The sequence below is a fragment of the Oncorhynchus masou genome, chromosome 21 (genome assembly GCF_036934945.1).
Source record: "Oncorhynchus masou masou isolate Uvic2021 chromosome 21, UVic_Omas_1.1, whole genome shotgun sequence".
Taxonomy (NCBI): Eukaryota; Metazoa; Chordata; class Actinopteri; order Salmoniformes; family Salmonidae; genus Oncorhynchus; species Oncorhynchus masou.
The window spans coordinates 5,095,001-5,110,580 of NC_088232.1; the positions used below are offsets into that span (position 1 = coordinate 5,095,001).

General features: G+C 43.7%; 1 protein-coding gene across 1 annotated transcript in view; it reads right to left on the reverse strand.

Annotated features, from left to right (window-relative positions):
• Positions 1–6,969: 6,969 nt before the first annotated feature.
• Positions 6,970–15,580, reverse strand: part of LOC135507603 (deoxycytidylate deaminase-like) — a 74,006-nt gene continuing 65,395 nt past the window's right edge. Inside the window, exon 6 of the mRNA XM_064927151.1 lies at positions 6,970–7,057. Within this exon, the coding sequence (XP_064783223.1) occupies positions 6,997–7,057 (61 nt within the window). The 3' untranslated portion in view covers positions 6,970–6,996. The remainder of the gene's footprint in view (positions 7,058–15,580) is intronic.

Here is a 15,580-nt window from a genome sequence, read left to right on the forward strand (position 1 = left end):
CTCTCTCTCTCGTCCCCCCCTCTCTCTCTGTCACTCTCTCTCTCTCTCTCCCCCTCTCTCTCTGTCACTCTCTCTCTCTGTCACTCTCTCTCTCTGTCTGTCACTCTCTCTCTGTCTGTCACTCTCTCTCTCTCTCTCTCTCTCCCCCCCCTCTCTCACTGCCCCTCTCTCTCTCTCTTTCTCTCTCTCTCTCTCTCTCTCGCTACCCCTCTCTCTCTCTCGCTGCCCCTCTCCCTCTCTCTCTCTCTCTCTCTCGCGCTGCCCCTCTCTCTCTCTCGCTCTCCCTCTCTCTCTCTCTCTCTCTCTCTCTCTCCCCCCCTCTCTCTGTGTTATATTGACTATGCGTCTGGGCCTGCCAACTGGGATCTCTCACCGTCACTCTCCCTTGTCAGGTCAATCTTAGCTGGTACAAATGTAGAACTTTCTCCATTTGTGTGTGTGTGTGTGTGTGTGTGTGTGTGTGTGTGTGTGTGTGTGTGTGTGTGTGTGTGTGTGTGTGTGTGTGTGTGTGTGTGTGTGTGTGTGTGTGTGTGTGTGTGTGTGTGTGTGTTGTATAGGCTACATTAGGAAACCCAGAACGGGGAAAACAATCATAACACAACCGTTAGACTAAAAAACATCTTAAAGACTATGATTCCAGTCCATAGGGGGAAGTAGACTAACAACAAAGACAGAAAGAACTGTGGGTTCTGACTGTATTGATGCATGATGTTTGCTCTTATTTCCCCGTGGGTTGTCACGACTGGAAGTTTTGTAGTTTGAAGCAATTTTAAGGGAATCAATATGGTATATAACACTGGGTCCCAACTGTAACCCACAAAGTTCCATGGTTCCTTAGAATGTACAGTACATGGCCAAAAGTATGTGGACACCCCTTCAAATGAGTGGATTCTGTTGTTTCAGCCACATCCGTTGCTGACAGGTGTATACAAACATTGGCAGTAGAAACGGCCAGTACTCAAGAACTCAGTGATTTCTTTTTTTTTTTACGTGGTACCATCATAGGATGCCACCTTTCGAACATTCTAGTTCGTAAAACATCTGCCCTGCTAGAGCTGCCCCGGTCAACTGTAAGTGTTGTTATTGTGAAGTGGAGTCTAGGAGCAACAACAGCTCAGCCGCGAAGTGGTAGGACACACAAGCTCACAGAACAGGACCGCCAAGTGCTGAAGCGCATAGCTCATAACAATCATCTGTCCTCGGTTGCAACATCTAGTGGAAAGCCTTCCCAGAAGCATGGAGGCTGTTATAGCAGCAAAGGGGGACCAATTCGGTATTAATGCCCATGATTTTGGAATGAGATGTTCGAGCTACTGCTCGGCCGTGAAATGGTAGGCCACACAAGCTCGAAAGACAGAACCGCCGAGTGCTGAACTGTTTGACGGGAGCTTCATGAAATGGGTTTCCATGTCCCAGCAGCCTTAGATCACCATGCGCAATGCCAAGCATCAGCTGGATGCTTGGCTCGTCGCCATTGGAGCAGTGGAAATGCATTATCTGGAGTGATGAATCAAGTTTCACCATCTGGCAGTCCGACGGACAAATCTGAGTTTGGCAGATGCCAGGAGATCGCTACCTGCCCCAATGCACAGTGCCAACTGTAAAGTTTGGTGGAGGAGGAATAATGATCTGGGGCTGTGTCCCATGGTTCGGGCTAGGCGCCTTATTTCCAGTGAAGGGAAATCTTAACTACACAGCATTCAATGACATTCTAGACAATTCTGTGCGTCCAACTTTGTGGCAGCAGTTTGGGGAAGGCCCTTTTCTGTTTCAGCAGGACAATGTCGCCGTGCACAAAGAGAGGTCCATACAGAAATGGTTTGTCGAGATTGGTGTGGAAAAGTTGACTGGCCAGCACAGAGCCCTGACCTCAACCCCATCAAACACGTTTGGGATGAATTGGAACGCAAACTGTGAGCCAGGCCTAATCGCCCAACATCAGTGCCGACCTCACTAATGCTTTTGTTGCTGAATGGAAGCAAGTCCCCCGCAGCAATGTTCCAACATCTAGTGGGACTGCCTCCCCAGAAGAGTGGAGGCTGTTATAGCAGCAAAGGGGGGACCAATTCCATAGTAAGGCCCATGATTTTGGAAGGAGTTGTTCGTTGAGTAAGTGACCACATACTTTTGGCCATGTAGTGTGTAATTAGGTTGTGGGCCCCAGTCTCTCCCTAGTCAAAACCCATAGTGGCTTCCTCGTGTACCTCGTCAGCGTCAAATAGGTAGGGGGTGTGTCAGGAAGGAAATACATCGTAAGTGCATGTGGTGTTATATTAATTGTTTATTCATCTGGACATCATGTTTAGAATAAGGATATTTCTGGTTGACTGGATTACTTCAGGTATCTTTATCAGATAACCTCCCTCTTTCGTGAATTTACTTTCCTTTTGGTGGTTTTACTGACCGAGCTGAACTTAACAGGTAGGATCAATCTTGTATGGTTCTTTGCTGCTGGTTTGTGCGTATTTGGGGCGGGTGGGGGGGGGGGGGGTAGGCATCTGGTCTTTAACTACAGCGTAATGTCACAATCAGTATCTCCTCAGTCTAATGGATAACTCTCAATGTAACGACAGACCACTGCACCAGTCCTGTAGGGACATGTAATACAGTCAGGTGTGTGTGTGTGTGTGTGTGTGTGTGTGTGTGTGTGTGTGTGTGTGTGTGTGTGTGTGTGTGTGTGTGTGTGTGTGTGTGTGTGTGTGTGTGTGTGTGTGTGTGTGTGTGTGTGTGTGTGTGTGTGTGTGTGTGTGTGTGTGTGTGTGTGTGTGTGTGTGTGTGTGTGTGTGTGTGTGATGACAGACCAACATACTATTCCTGTGGAGGGAGGTGATTATGGGTCTGGACACACAGGTTAATCTTCAGTTTATCATCAGGTTTAGGAAGAGGGACGTTCTCAGAGGGGACCATATTTCTATATTATACCGAATGTGGCAGTGGTTTAGTGAAATTACTATTCAGTAAGGAGTAATAATAGATATACTCCATGTCTACTGCATTGTCTATGGAGTTGATATTATTAGAATAGAATCAACTGAGAGAAATGAATAGCTAGAACCTTGGGACCACATCTCCATCTGTATCCTCTCACACAGAGGAGTCTATGAAGTCCATCCCACTGTAATGTTAGAGCCAAAATGGCCGCCACTCCACAGACAGACCATGTCCACTTAACTTACAGTAGAGCAGATGAATGGCCACTGATCTCTGTTGGCTGAACATGAGAGTCTCTGAGGCTCTGTGTTCAGCCAGCTGAGTGAGTGATCTCAGTGGCAAACATTAGAGACAAAATGGCCACCACAGACATGCCAAGGACTCATCCAACAGTCCAGCTGCCCAGTTTCACTACTGTAATCCTGCATCTGTCATTTCCTTCTGACTGAGCTTAGGCCAGAGCTGGAGTTCTAGTCACACAGACGTTTCATAGAACTCCAGACACTGTTTTTATAGTACGTTGTCTGAGGTTGTGATTGATGGACTCATTGGTGGATTGATTTTATTTGAGATATGCCAGAATGTGTTAGGGCCCAGGGGATATCATATCAAAGCACTAAAACACGTTTCCCTATGTGGTTCTCAGTTGTAAAGAATATAAAATATCACATCTCACATGATCATTACCTATGGACTTGCTCTGTTGACTGTGGATAACCATGTTTGCATATTGGGCCCGATTCAGACTTAGGAAATGTATGCCTTTCCTTTGCACTTCTCAGTAGTTGGTGTTCAGACATACCTTATTCAGGTGCGTAATGGGCTTTGCAGGCGTGGTTCCCTTGCGAGTGCTGAATAAATGTAAATCAACCGTTGAAAACCTTCCCACTTGCTGGCCAAAAGATTTTCTCATTTAATTAAAACTCCATCAGCATTTCAGTTAATTTATCTAAAACAATCCATTTAAATTTGTTGTATTTTTAGTTTGAAGTTTCTCGACAATCAGTTGAATACTTTCCGAATATTAGGAATGAATGAAAGCCATGGAGGCCTACACTTTATTTATTTGCATTTATTTTATTTAACCTTGATTTAACGAGGCAAGTCAGTAAAGAACAAATTAATATTTACAATGATGGCCTACCCGGGCCAAACCCTAACCCGGACAACGCTGAGCCAATTGTGCGCCACCCAATGGGACTCCCAATCCCGTCCAGTTTTGATACAGCCTGGAATCGAACCAGGGTCTGTAGTGACGCCTCTAGCACCACCAATTGGTAGATTCAAAATAATCTGATCTTGTATATTATGTAGAGTTAGGAATATATTGGTGAATCCAAAATACAGTGGTTTGAACCATTCTGAAAGTTGCCATATTAAATTGTTCAAACCATTAATTTTGGATGTTGATAAAAGTGTACAATAGGAGTTGAAGAGTATATCCTGTAAATCTCCCCTGATAATCCTCACTAATCATGGATCGTCCACCAGGCTGGTCTGCGTTCCATAATGATTCAAATAGGCAGAATACATGTTCCAAAACATGTACTTGTATTATGGTATAGCCTAATATGATCCCCTACTGCTAGCAATCCTCAGGAGGAACTACAGGAAGGTGACAGAGGAAAGAAAGGTAAACTAACTACAGTTGAAGTCCTCAGCCAAATGCATTTGAACACAGCTTTTCACAGTTCCTGACATTTAATCCTAGTAAAAAGTCTCTGTCTTAGGTCAGTAAGGATCACCACTTTATTTTAAGAATGTGAAATGTCAGAATAAGAGTAGAGAGAATGATTTATTTCAGCTTTTAAATCATTCATCACATTCCCAGTGAGTCAGAAGTTTACATACACTCAATTAGTATTTGGTAGAATTGCATTTAAATTGTTTAACTTGGGTCAAACGTTTCAGGTAGCCTTCCACAACCTTCCCACAATAAGTTGGGTGGTTTTTGGCCCATTCCTCCTGACAGAGCTGGTGTAACTGAGTCAGGTTGTAGGTCTCCTTGCTCACACACGCTTTTCAGTTCTGCCCACAAATTTTCTATGGGATTGAGGTCAGGGCTTTGTGATGGCCACTCCAATACCTTGACTGTGTTGTCCTTAAGCCATTTTGCCACAACTTTGGAAGTATGCTTGGGGTCCTGACTCATGATGCCATCTATTTTGTGAAGTGCACCAGTCCCTCCTGCAGCAAAGCAGCCCCACAACCTGATGCTGCCACCCCTGTGCTTCACGGTTGGGATGGTGATCTTCGGCTTGCAAGCCTCCCCCTTTTTCCTCCAAACATAACAATGGTCATTATGACCAAACACTTCTATTTTTGACCAGAGGACATTTCTCCAAAAAGTACGATCTTTGTCCCCATGTGCAGTTGTAAACCATAGTCTGGCTTTTTTTATGGTGGTTCTGGAGCAGTGGCTTCTTCCTTGCTGAGCGGCTTTTCATGTCATTATAGGACTCATTTTACTGTGGCTATAGATACCTTTGTACCTGTTTCCTCCAGCATCTTCACAGGGTCCTTTGCTGTTGTTCTGGGACTGATTTGCACTTTTCGCACCAAAGTACGTTCATCTCTAGGAGACAGAACGTGTCTCCTTCCTGAGCGGTATGATGGCTGCATGGACCCGTGGTGTTTATACTTGCGTACTATTGTTTGTACACATGAACGCGGTACCTTCGGACATTTAGAAATTGCTCCCAAGGATGAACCAGACTTGTGGAGGTCTACAATTTTCTTCTGAAGTCTTAGCTGATTTCTTTTGATTTTCCCATGATGTCAAGCAAAGAGGCACTGAGTTTGAAGGTAGGCCTTGAAATACATCCACAGGTACACCTCCAATTGACTCAAATGATGTCAATAAGCCTAACAGAAGCTTCTCAAAGCCATGACATCATTTTCTGGAATTTTCCAAGCTGTTTAAAGGCACAGTCAATTTAGTGCATGTAAACTTCTGACCCACTGGAATTGTGATACAGTGAAATAATCTGTATGTAAACAATTGTTGGAAAAATTACTTGTCATGCACAAAGTAGATGTCCTAAACGACTTGCCAAAACTATAGTCTGTTAACTAGAAATTTGTGGAGTGGTTGAAAAAATAGTTTTAATGATTCCAACATCAAATGTATGTAATGGACTGATACAAAATGTAAGGAAACTAAAGTGACAGTTATACATGCATGTGTGGAAACACTGACGGTGGCTACTGATAGTGGCTAATATTTAACACAGTAGAAATTGTAAAATATACAGTAAAGAGTCTTGGCACATAAGTAAAACAGTCTGGAAATCATAAATCAACTCTGTAGGTTTGTCACTATACTGTCATTTGTGCATGGGCTACAGAAGCCTACAGCTTGGGATTCCAAATGTCATTTGTGCAAGTTATAAGGCCAGCATTTCGTTAAGTCACTGTGGGAAAGGTAATATGTTGATATGCTTCAGTTTGCTGCCATGTGACTGGTTTTACATTTTTCTCCGGTGATCATAAGGTAAATTAGATCTTCCGCAATCATCATTTATATATATATTTACTAGGCAAGTCAGTTAAGAACAAATTCTTATTTTCAATGACGGCCTAGGAACTGTGGGTTAACTGCCTGTTCAGGGGCAGAACGACAGATTTTGTACCTTGTCAGCACGGGGAATTGAACTTTCAACCTTTCGGTTACTAGTCCAACGCTCTAACCACTAGGCACCTCATGTAGATGCCTTTCATACCAACATCACAGCACGGACTCTCCAGGTATTTTCAGCATCACTCATCTAGCCTCTGGCAGGTGACAGTGTGAATTAGCCACATCATGGACTGTAGCTAACGGTGACCATATCACGTAATCTCAGTCCGTGCAGCATCTGTAAAGTGAAGTTTGTCGCAATTAAATCACTAACATATTCTGAATTGGATAGTCAAATAGTAAATGTACATACATGTTTCCTCTTCCAACTGCAGCAGGTTATTTTAGCTATTCATGATGTAGCACAGGATAAACAAACTAGTACGTCACATCGCTTTCCATACAAAATGGCTGCAGTCTTCCCTTTAACAAACTGTTGACAATGATCATCCGTCCAAGTTTCTCTGATAGCTTTTCCTCGACCCATCGCTCTGCATCGTCACGCGTCTGAGAGAGAGAGGGGGGGGGAAGAAGACGGGAGAGAAGGACTGGTTGGCTGATTAATCAAAAACGGACTCTAGTCGTCGTTTACCGCCGCTTCCTCTGAACGCTAAGATCAGTCGGAAATCTAGAAGTCAGAAGGAAATGTCTCTGTTTGTGACGATGCTCCTTAGTCAAAACCTTTCCAAGAGTTTTGAGTCAATCAGAAAGGACCTTCTGTAAAACACTGACAAATATTGCATCACAACTAAGAAGCTACGAAAGCAGCGAAGATATTTCTTGTCGTCTTGAATGAAGCCATATTGTAGCCTATGTACTGAAGCCAACTCTCGTCTTCTATTGTATAGTGCATGGTGAATACACATCGTATTTGCCTTCAAACGAGAATCTCCACTTGAATTTAGCTCAGTAAGCCTCTATCCTTTTTAGGCTGTATGAGGGAGGGAAGATGTTTGTGCTGTTGTGCTGCAACAGCGAGATGTATGAGTTTGTCAGTGATCATGGTAGCTGTATTCGGTCATAGAGCTGCTAGGGGAGCAATTTAAACTCCTGAGCCCCCTGCCGCTGTCCAGCTGTCCAGATGAATTACACTAGACAGGACCATAGAGACACTGGCTGGAGAGGAGTAATGATGAATGGACACAGACACACACTTCATATGTCCAGACCCGGACTCACTATTAAACCCAGAGAGGTGAGAGACCGCAGATTGGTATGAAAGACAACAGCTTGTCTTTTCAGTCAGGGCACAGATATCAGTTCCATGTCTAGTTTTGATTTACATTTGGTTGAGGAGTCAACTAACGTGAATTCCATGTGAAATCAACATGTCACCATGTCATTGTATTTAGGTTGAAAGTTTTTTTAAGTTAAAGTTAAAAAATAGAAATGGCCATACGTTAATGACTTTTTGCAAATCCAATCAGTTTTCCACATTGATTCAATGGCATCACATTTATTTTGCGGGTTGAAATAACGTGGAAACAACGTTGGTTCACCTGTTATTTTCCTAGTGGGGTTGTACTGATACGGGAGGAACAAAATGAATGCCTTTTGGCCCAGCAAACCACAAGAAGAATGATATACCCAGACACATGTCCCACTGGGCACAGACATCAATTCAACATCCACATTGGTTCCACGTAACTTAATTGAAATTACGTGGAAACACTGTTGATTCAACCAGTGTGTTTTGCCTGATTCACATAAGTCCGACCCGAACTGTCCTGGCTGGGCGGGCTCTGATATTTTCTCTTCACATTGTCCTTTCCAGTAACTATGGTGGATGTAATCACAGCCGTATATAATCACAGCCGTATATATCCCCCCCAAGCAGACACATTGATGGCTCTGAACGAACTTTATTTAACTCTTTGCAAACTGGAAACCATTTATCCGGAGGCTGCATTCATCGTTGTTGGGGATTTTAACAAGGCTAATCTGAAAACAAGACTCCCTAAATTTTATCAGCATATCGATTGCGCAACCAGGGGCGGAAAACCTTGGATCACTGTTACTCTAACTTCCGCGACGCATATAAGGCCCTGCCCCGCCCCCTTTCGGAAAAGCTGACCACGACTCCATTTTGCTGATACCTGCCTACAGACAAAAGCTAAAAAAGAAGCTCCCATGCTGAGGTCTGTCCAACGCTGGTCCGACCAAGCTGACTCCACACTCCAAGACTGCTTCCATCACGTGGACTGGGACATGTTTCGTATTGCGTCAAATAACAACATTGACGAATACGCTGATTCGGTGTGCGAGTTCATTAGAACGTGCGTTGAAGATGTCGTTCCCATAGCAACGATTAAAACATTCCCTAACCAGAAACCTTGGATTGATGGCAGCATTCGCGTGAAACTGAAAGCGTGAACCACTGCTTTCAATCAGGGCAAGGTGTCTGGTAACATGACTGAATACAAACAATGCAGCTATTCCCTCCGTAAGGCTATCAAACAAGCTAAGCATCAGTACAGAGACAAAGTAGAATCCCAATTCAACGGCTCAGACACAAGAGGCATGTGGCAGGGTCTACAGTCAATCACGGACTACAGGAAGAAATCCAGCCCAGTCACGGACCAGGATGTCTTGCTCCCAGGCAGACTAAATAACTTTTTTGCCCGCTTTGAGGTCAATACAGTGCCACTGACACTGCCTGCAACGGAAAAATGCGGTCTCTCCTTCACTGCAGCCGAGGTGAGTAAAACATTTAAACGTGTTAACCCTCAAGGCTGCAGGCCCAGACGGCATCCCCAGCCGCGCCCTCAGAGCATGCGCAGACCAGCTGGCTGGTGTGTTTACGGACATATTCAATCAATCCCTATATCAGTCTGCTGTTCCCACATGCTTCAAGAGGGCCACCATTGTTCCTGTTCCCAAGAAAGCTAAGGTAACTGAGCTAAACGACTACCGCCCCGTAGCACTCACTTCCGTCATCATGAAGTGCTTTGAGAGACTAGTCAAGGACCATATCACCTCCACCCTACCTGACACCCTAGACCCACTCCAATTTGCTTACCGCTCAAATAGGTCCACAGACGATGCAATCTCAACCACACTGCACACTGCCCTAACCCATCTGGACAAGAGGAATACCTATGTGAGAATGCTGTTCATCGACTACAGCTCGGCATTCAACACCATAGTACCCTCCAAGCTTGTCATCAAGCTCGAGACCCTGGGTCTCGACCCCGCCCTGTGCAACTGGGTACTGGACTTCCTGACGGGCCGCCCCCAGGTGGTGAGGGTAGGTAACAACATCTCCTCCCCGCTGATCCTCAACACTGGGGCCCCACAAGGGTGCGTTCTGAGCCCTCTCCTGTACTCCCTGTTCACCCACGACTGCGTGGCCACGCACGCCTCCAACTCAATCATCAAGTTTGCGGACGACACAACAGTGGTAGGCTTGATTACCAACAACGGCCTACAGGGAGGAGGTGAGGGCCTACAGGGAGGAGGTGAGGGCCCTCGGAGTGTGGTGTCAGGAAAATAACCTCACACTCAACGTCAACAAAACTAAGGAGATGATTGTGGACTTCAGGAAACAGCAGAGGGAACACCCCCCTATCCACATCGATGGAACAGTAGTGGAGAGAGTAGCAAGTTTTAAGTTCCTCAGCATACACATCACAGACAAACTGAATTGGTCCACTCACACAAACAGCATTGTGAAGAAGGCGCAGCAGCGCCTCTTCAACCTCAGGAGGCTGAAGAAATTCGGCTTGTCACCAAAAGCACTCACAAACTTCTACAGATGCACAATCGAGAGCATCCTGGCGGGCTGTATCACCGCCTGATACGGCAACTGCTCCGCCCTCAACCGTAAGGCTCTCCTGAGGGTAGTGAGGTCTGCACAACGCATCACCGGGGGCAAACTACCTGCCCTCCAGGACACCTACACCACCCGATGTTACAGGAAGGCCATAAAGGACAAGGACATCAACCACCCGAGCCACTGCCTGTTCACCCCGCTATCATCCAGAAGGCGAGGTCAGTACAGGTGCATCAAAGCTGGGACCGAGAGACTGAAAAACAGCTTCTATCTCAAGGCCATCAGACTGTTAAACAGCCACCACTAACATTGAGTGGCTGCTGCCAACACACTGACACTGACTCAACTCCAGCCACTTTAATAATGGGAATTGATGGGAAATGATGTGAATATATCACTAGCCACTATTAAACAATGCTACCTTATATAATGTTACTTACCCTACATTATTCATCTCATATGCATACGTATATACTGTACTCTATATCATCGACTGCATCCTTATGTAATACATGTATCACTAGCCACTTTAACTATGCCACTTTGTTTACATACTCATCTCATATGTATATACTGTACTCGATACCATCTACTGTATCTTGCCTATGCTGCTCTGTACCATCACTCATTCATATATCCTTATGTACATATTCTTTATCCCCTTACACTGTGTATAAGACAGTAGTTTAGGAATTGTTAGTTAGATTACTTGTTGGTTATTACTGCATTGTCGGAACTAGAAGCACAAGCATTTCGCTACACTCGCATTAACATCTGCTAACCATGTGTATGTGACAAATATATTTGATTTGATTTTTGATTTGATTTGATTTGATTTGATTTGATGTGTAACCAGGCCAACACAGTACAGCTCGGCACAGTTCAGCTTGGGTTGGCTTAGTAGTGTTAAACAGTATTACTCTGTTATAGGAATACTAAATGGCAAATTTTAATGGAGCCTTCACAAAAGAATTGTGCCCAGTTTTCAAGGTCTAATGCAAATGACTAATGTTTAGGTTTAGTGTTGGTACAGTGTGTACTGCGTGTTCTCAGTGGAAGAGGAAGTTGTTCCTCCGAGCGTTTTTGTCAGAGCTTTTTGTCAAAGCCGTGTCTTAAATGCCGGATTAGAAAAAGAACCGCCACTCAGGGCAGGTTCAGTGCCAAAATGTCTGATATCTCCGAAACGGGGTTTAGGCTTTCAGCTTTCAATGAGGTGCAGAGGAGTTTTGGCTTCAAGTGAAGAGTATTGTGTGACCGTTTCTATAATAATAATTATATACTGACTGAATACAGTCTAAAAATCTACACACCGAGAGCAAGAAAGGAGACGGCTATTCATTTTTTCTTCCATTTTTTCTCAATGACTATCTGGTTTTAAACTGTCAATCAAAGTCACTACACTAAGAGGAAGAGGATGCCAAGATACACATTCTTAACTTTCCTCTTCCATTCTTTACTCTGTGTCTATCTGGGCCCGTATTCATAAACCGTCTCAGTGGGAGTGCTGATCTAGGATCAGTTTTTGCCTTTTTAGATCATAATGAATAAGATTATATGGACAGGAGAGGGCCTGATCCTAGATCGGTACTCTTCTAGAGACGTTTTATGAGTGCCTGTTTTTTTAATCAGTCAGTCACAGACACTATAAAAGGATGCCAAGCAACACAGTTTGAAAGCTCGGGAGACGGTTAGGAATGTTATTTTAGTGTTTTGTTTTGTCGTCCCTGCTAGTTCTCGTGACGGGGACAATGCCTTATGTCTACATTGTGTTGAAACCAACCATTTAAAAACACAGCAAAGTTAAAAATGCGAATACAACGTCAGGTATTTTGTCTATTTATCACTGTGATAACAGAAAAAAATGACCTGGATTGTAGTCGAGATTGCAGTTAAAGTACATGGCACAGCTTATTACAGCAATTGTGGCTATGGAATCCTGACCTGTTCACCGGACGTGCTACCTGTCCCAGACCTACTGTTTTCAACTCTATAGAGACAGCAGGAGTGGTAGAGATACTCTTAATGATCGGCTATGAAATGCCAACTGACATTTACTCATGAGGTGCTGACTTGCTGCACCCTCAACAACTACTGTGATTATTATTATTTGACCATGCTGGTCATTTATGAACATTTGAACATCTTGGTGATGTTCTGTTATAATCTCCACCCGGCACAGCCAGAAGAGGACTGGCCACCCCCCATAGCCTGGTTCCTCTCTAGGTTTCTTCCTAGGTTTTGGCCTTTCTAGGGAGTTTTTCCTAGCCACCGTGCTTCTACACCTGCATTGCTTGCTGTTTGGGGTTTTAGGCTAGGTTTCTGTACATCACTTTGAGATATCAGCTGATGTAAGAAGGGCTTCATAAATACATTTGATTTGGTAAGCTACCTCCAACCATAAGCTGCCTCCAACGTTTTTTAGAGAATTTGGCAGTACGTTCAACCGGCCTCACAACCGCAGACCACATGTAACCACACCAGCCCAGGACCTCCACATCCGACTCCTTTACCTGCGGGATCGTCTGGGACCAGCCACCCGGACAGCTGATAATTGATAGGTTGGATTCAAGTCTCCATCTCAACCAAAAATCTAAGTTTAAGAATAGGAATAAATTAAATCAAATGCACTTTAGATAATAGATAATTATATTCATTAACTTGGTTAAAATGGAGACGTGAATCCAACCTATCAATTATTAATTTGTAGACAAACTGTAATTAAAGCCAGACTAAGTCAGTGGCACAGATGGAACTATCCAAGCTGAATATTCATCTCCTTTAAATGTTGCTATTTGGTTGTGTTGACAGCCAAACACAATTCAACATCCCTAAATATCATGACATTTGAAATCCACCAGAGCTTGTAACCTTAGGCCCATTATCTATTTTTAGCTGAATTCCTTGTAGAATTGAAACAATAGCAGTGCATGCTATACTGTATTGGTGCTTAATAGTATCTTTAATGATATGTATAAGTGATAAAGTATGGTCACATTTAATTTGCTCTGTTTAACCTACCCTTGAGAATGACTTTGATAGCAACAGTGGATATATTTCATTTTTAAGTGGAGATCGCTCAACAATCATTCTGACGATAGCACATTGGTTATAGTCAGTGACAAATATCATAGCTAAGCAGGGCTGGGATTGGTTAAAATCCTGAATGGAGATCAAATGGTAGCTAGTTGTACATGGATCAATTCTCCAGTCGGAGGTCTTGCAACGCCGATAGTCTTGACGACCTGACGTTGTTTTAAAGGTTTATCTTTATTGAAATCTGGTTACCATGATCCTGTGTTTGAAATTTCCCCCTTAAAAAAATAAAATAATCATGTTGATGAATTCTTTCACAATCCAATGTATTTTCCACGCAGATTCCACATCACAATATGTTGCAAAATGATGTTAAAACATTGATTCAACCAGTGGATCGGGGCCAGTTTCCCAGACACAGATTTTGGCTAGTCCTGGACTAAAAAGAAATATGCTCAATGGGAAATCTTAATTGAAATAGCTATTTAGTCCGACATTTAGGCTTATTCTGTGTCAAGGAAACTGGCACATACAGAACTACTTGGTTTACCAGACCAATATACCTTGTGTTTTTCAGAGGTTTAGTAATGATAATGGTTTGGAGAGGTGTACTAGCCTAATGATGATAATGATATGGTCATCTAGAAGCACTTTATCCAAAAGCGATTTTAAAGTTGATAAATTCAAGCAATTTCACCATCTGGACCTGACAGTAGTGATTAAGACTTTATTTTCATTTTAGTTTCTGAATTCACACTAATGAGAGAAGCAGCTGAAAAAAGAATGTTTTTCCCCCTTCTATTAGCTTAAACGTACGTGAACTGTCACCCCTCCCAAAAGTTGATGACATCTTCAAAAGACACTACATAAAATGAAATATGTATATCAAGGAGTTGTCTACAAAAATGATCAACTATCATGTGCGGTACTATTGACTTAAATTCATCTTTGAGAAGGCCAAGCGCTGCTTGGTTCTTTAATCCAAATGTCACAGCAGAAAGATAAGCAGAGTCCCAATGAGCCAGGGTAGGCACATTAGCAGGATAGCATCCTGAGTATTCCAAGCAAGACACACACACACACACACACACACACACACACACACACATGGACACACACACTGCACATTAGCAGGAGAGCATCCTGAGTCTGCCAAAAGATTACCAGCAGTCCTCCTGGGCCAAGCTTTTGAACCCTCTCATTTCCTGATGTCGGCTTAGAGCGAGCACGTGTGTTTTCCATCTTACTTAGCACCTAATTTACCAGCTTCCTTCTCGTGTGTCTCCATCCTGCAGTAATAAAGCAACTCATGTACTTGCTTCTAAGCCCATGGCAATATTCAATCTGCATGAAGTTTTCTGGCCGGGTCAGTTGTCAAGCTATCCTGAGGGACGATCTCTTTAAGGACATTTCAAGGTGACCCTTAACTGTAACCCTCTGAAGGTCACTCCGGGGTTAGGACGTGGTGACACCAAGGCGTCTTATACACTGGGGACTCTGTGGACTGACTGACAGACTGACAGGTTTTGAAAAGTCTTCTACAGTTGGCCTTCAGTCAGGCATATGTCAGGATTCTACATGGGGGGAACACTTTGAATTGAACAGGATTTCACCCAACACCTCCAGACTGACCACCAGATAAACGGTGACGGTGTAGTGTACTACAGTTTTGCCACAGTGGGAATGTGTGTGGCGTCCCCAGGTCTCCTCCCCTGAGGCGTGTTTTGAGAAAGTTCGATAAAATTGCAGCTGACGCTCTTTTCATCTTCTAAATGTAAGCAGAAATGAGTGAAACAACAAAGGTTTGGGAAACAAGCCATTTGGGAAACAAGCCATTTGGGAAACAAGCCATTCCAATTCAGAGCTCCAAAACTCAAAGACAAGCTCTCTTCCTCTTTTAACAGCTCCTCTGTAGGAATTGACCAGGAAGGAACAAATATAACAACAAACGCCCACCCTGCCTAACAACAAGACGGCAGCCAGGCGAGGAGGAAGTTAACGAAGGGCGGCTCGGCCAATAATTGGCGACTGTCACGATGCGATAAGTGGGAGATTGTGGCGCGTGTGTGTTCATTCTCGCTGTAAATGGCATTGTGAAAAGCTTCTCTCATCACAAACTTCGCTGTGTATAAACTGTATCACGAGAACACTCAAGATTCCATTCCCATTGAATAACATTGGAAAAGAAGTCAGCGAGCATTGCTCCCTCCCAAAGAAAATAGAAA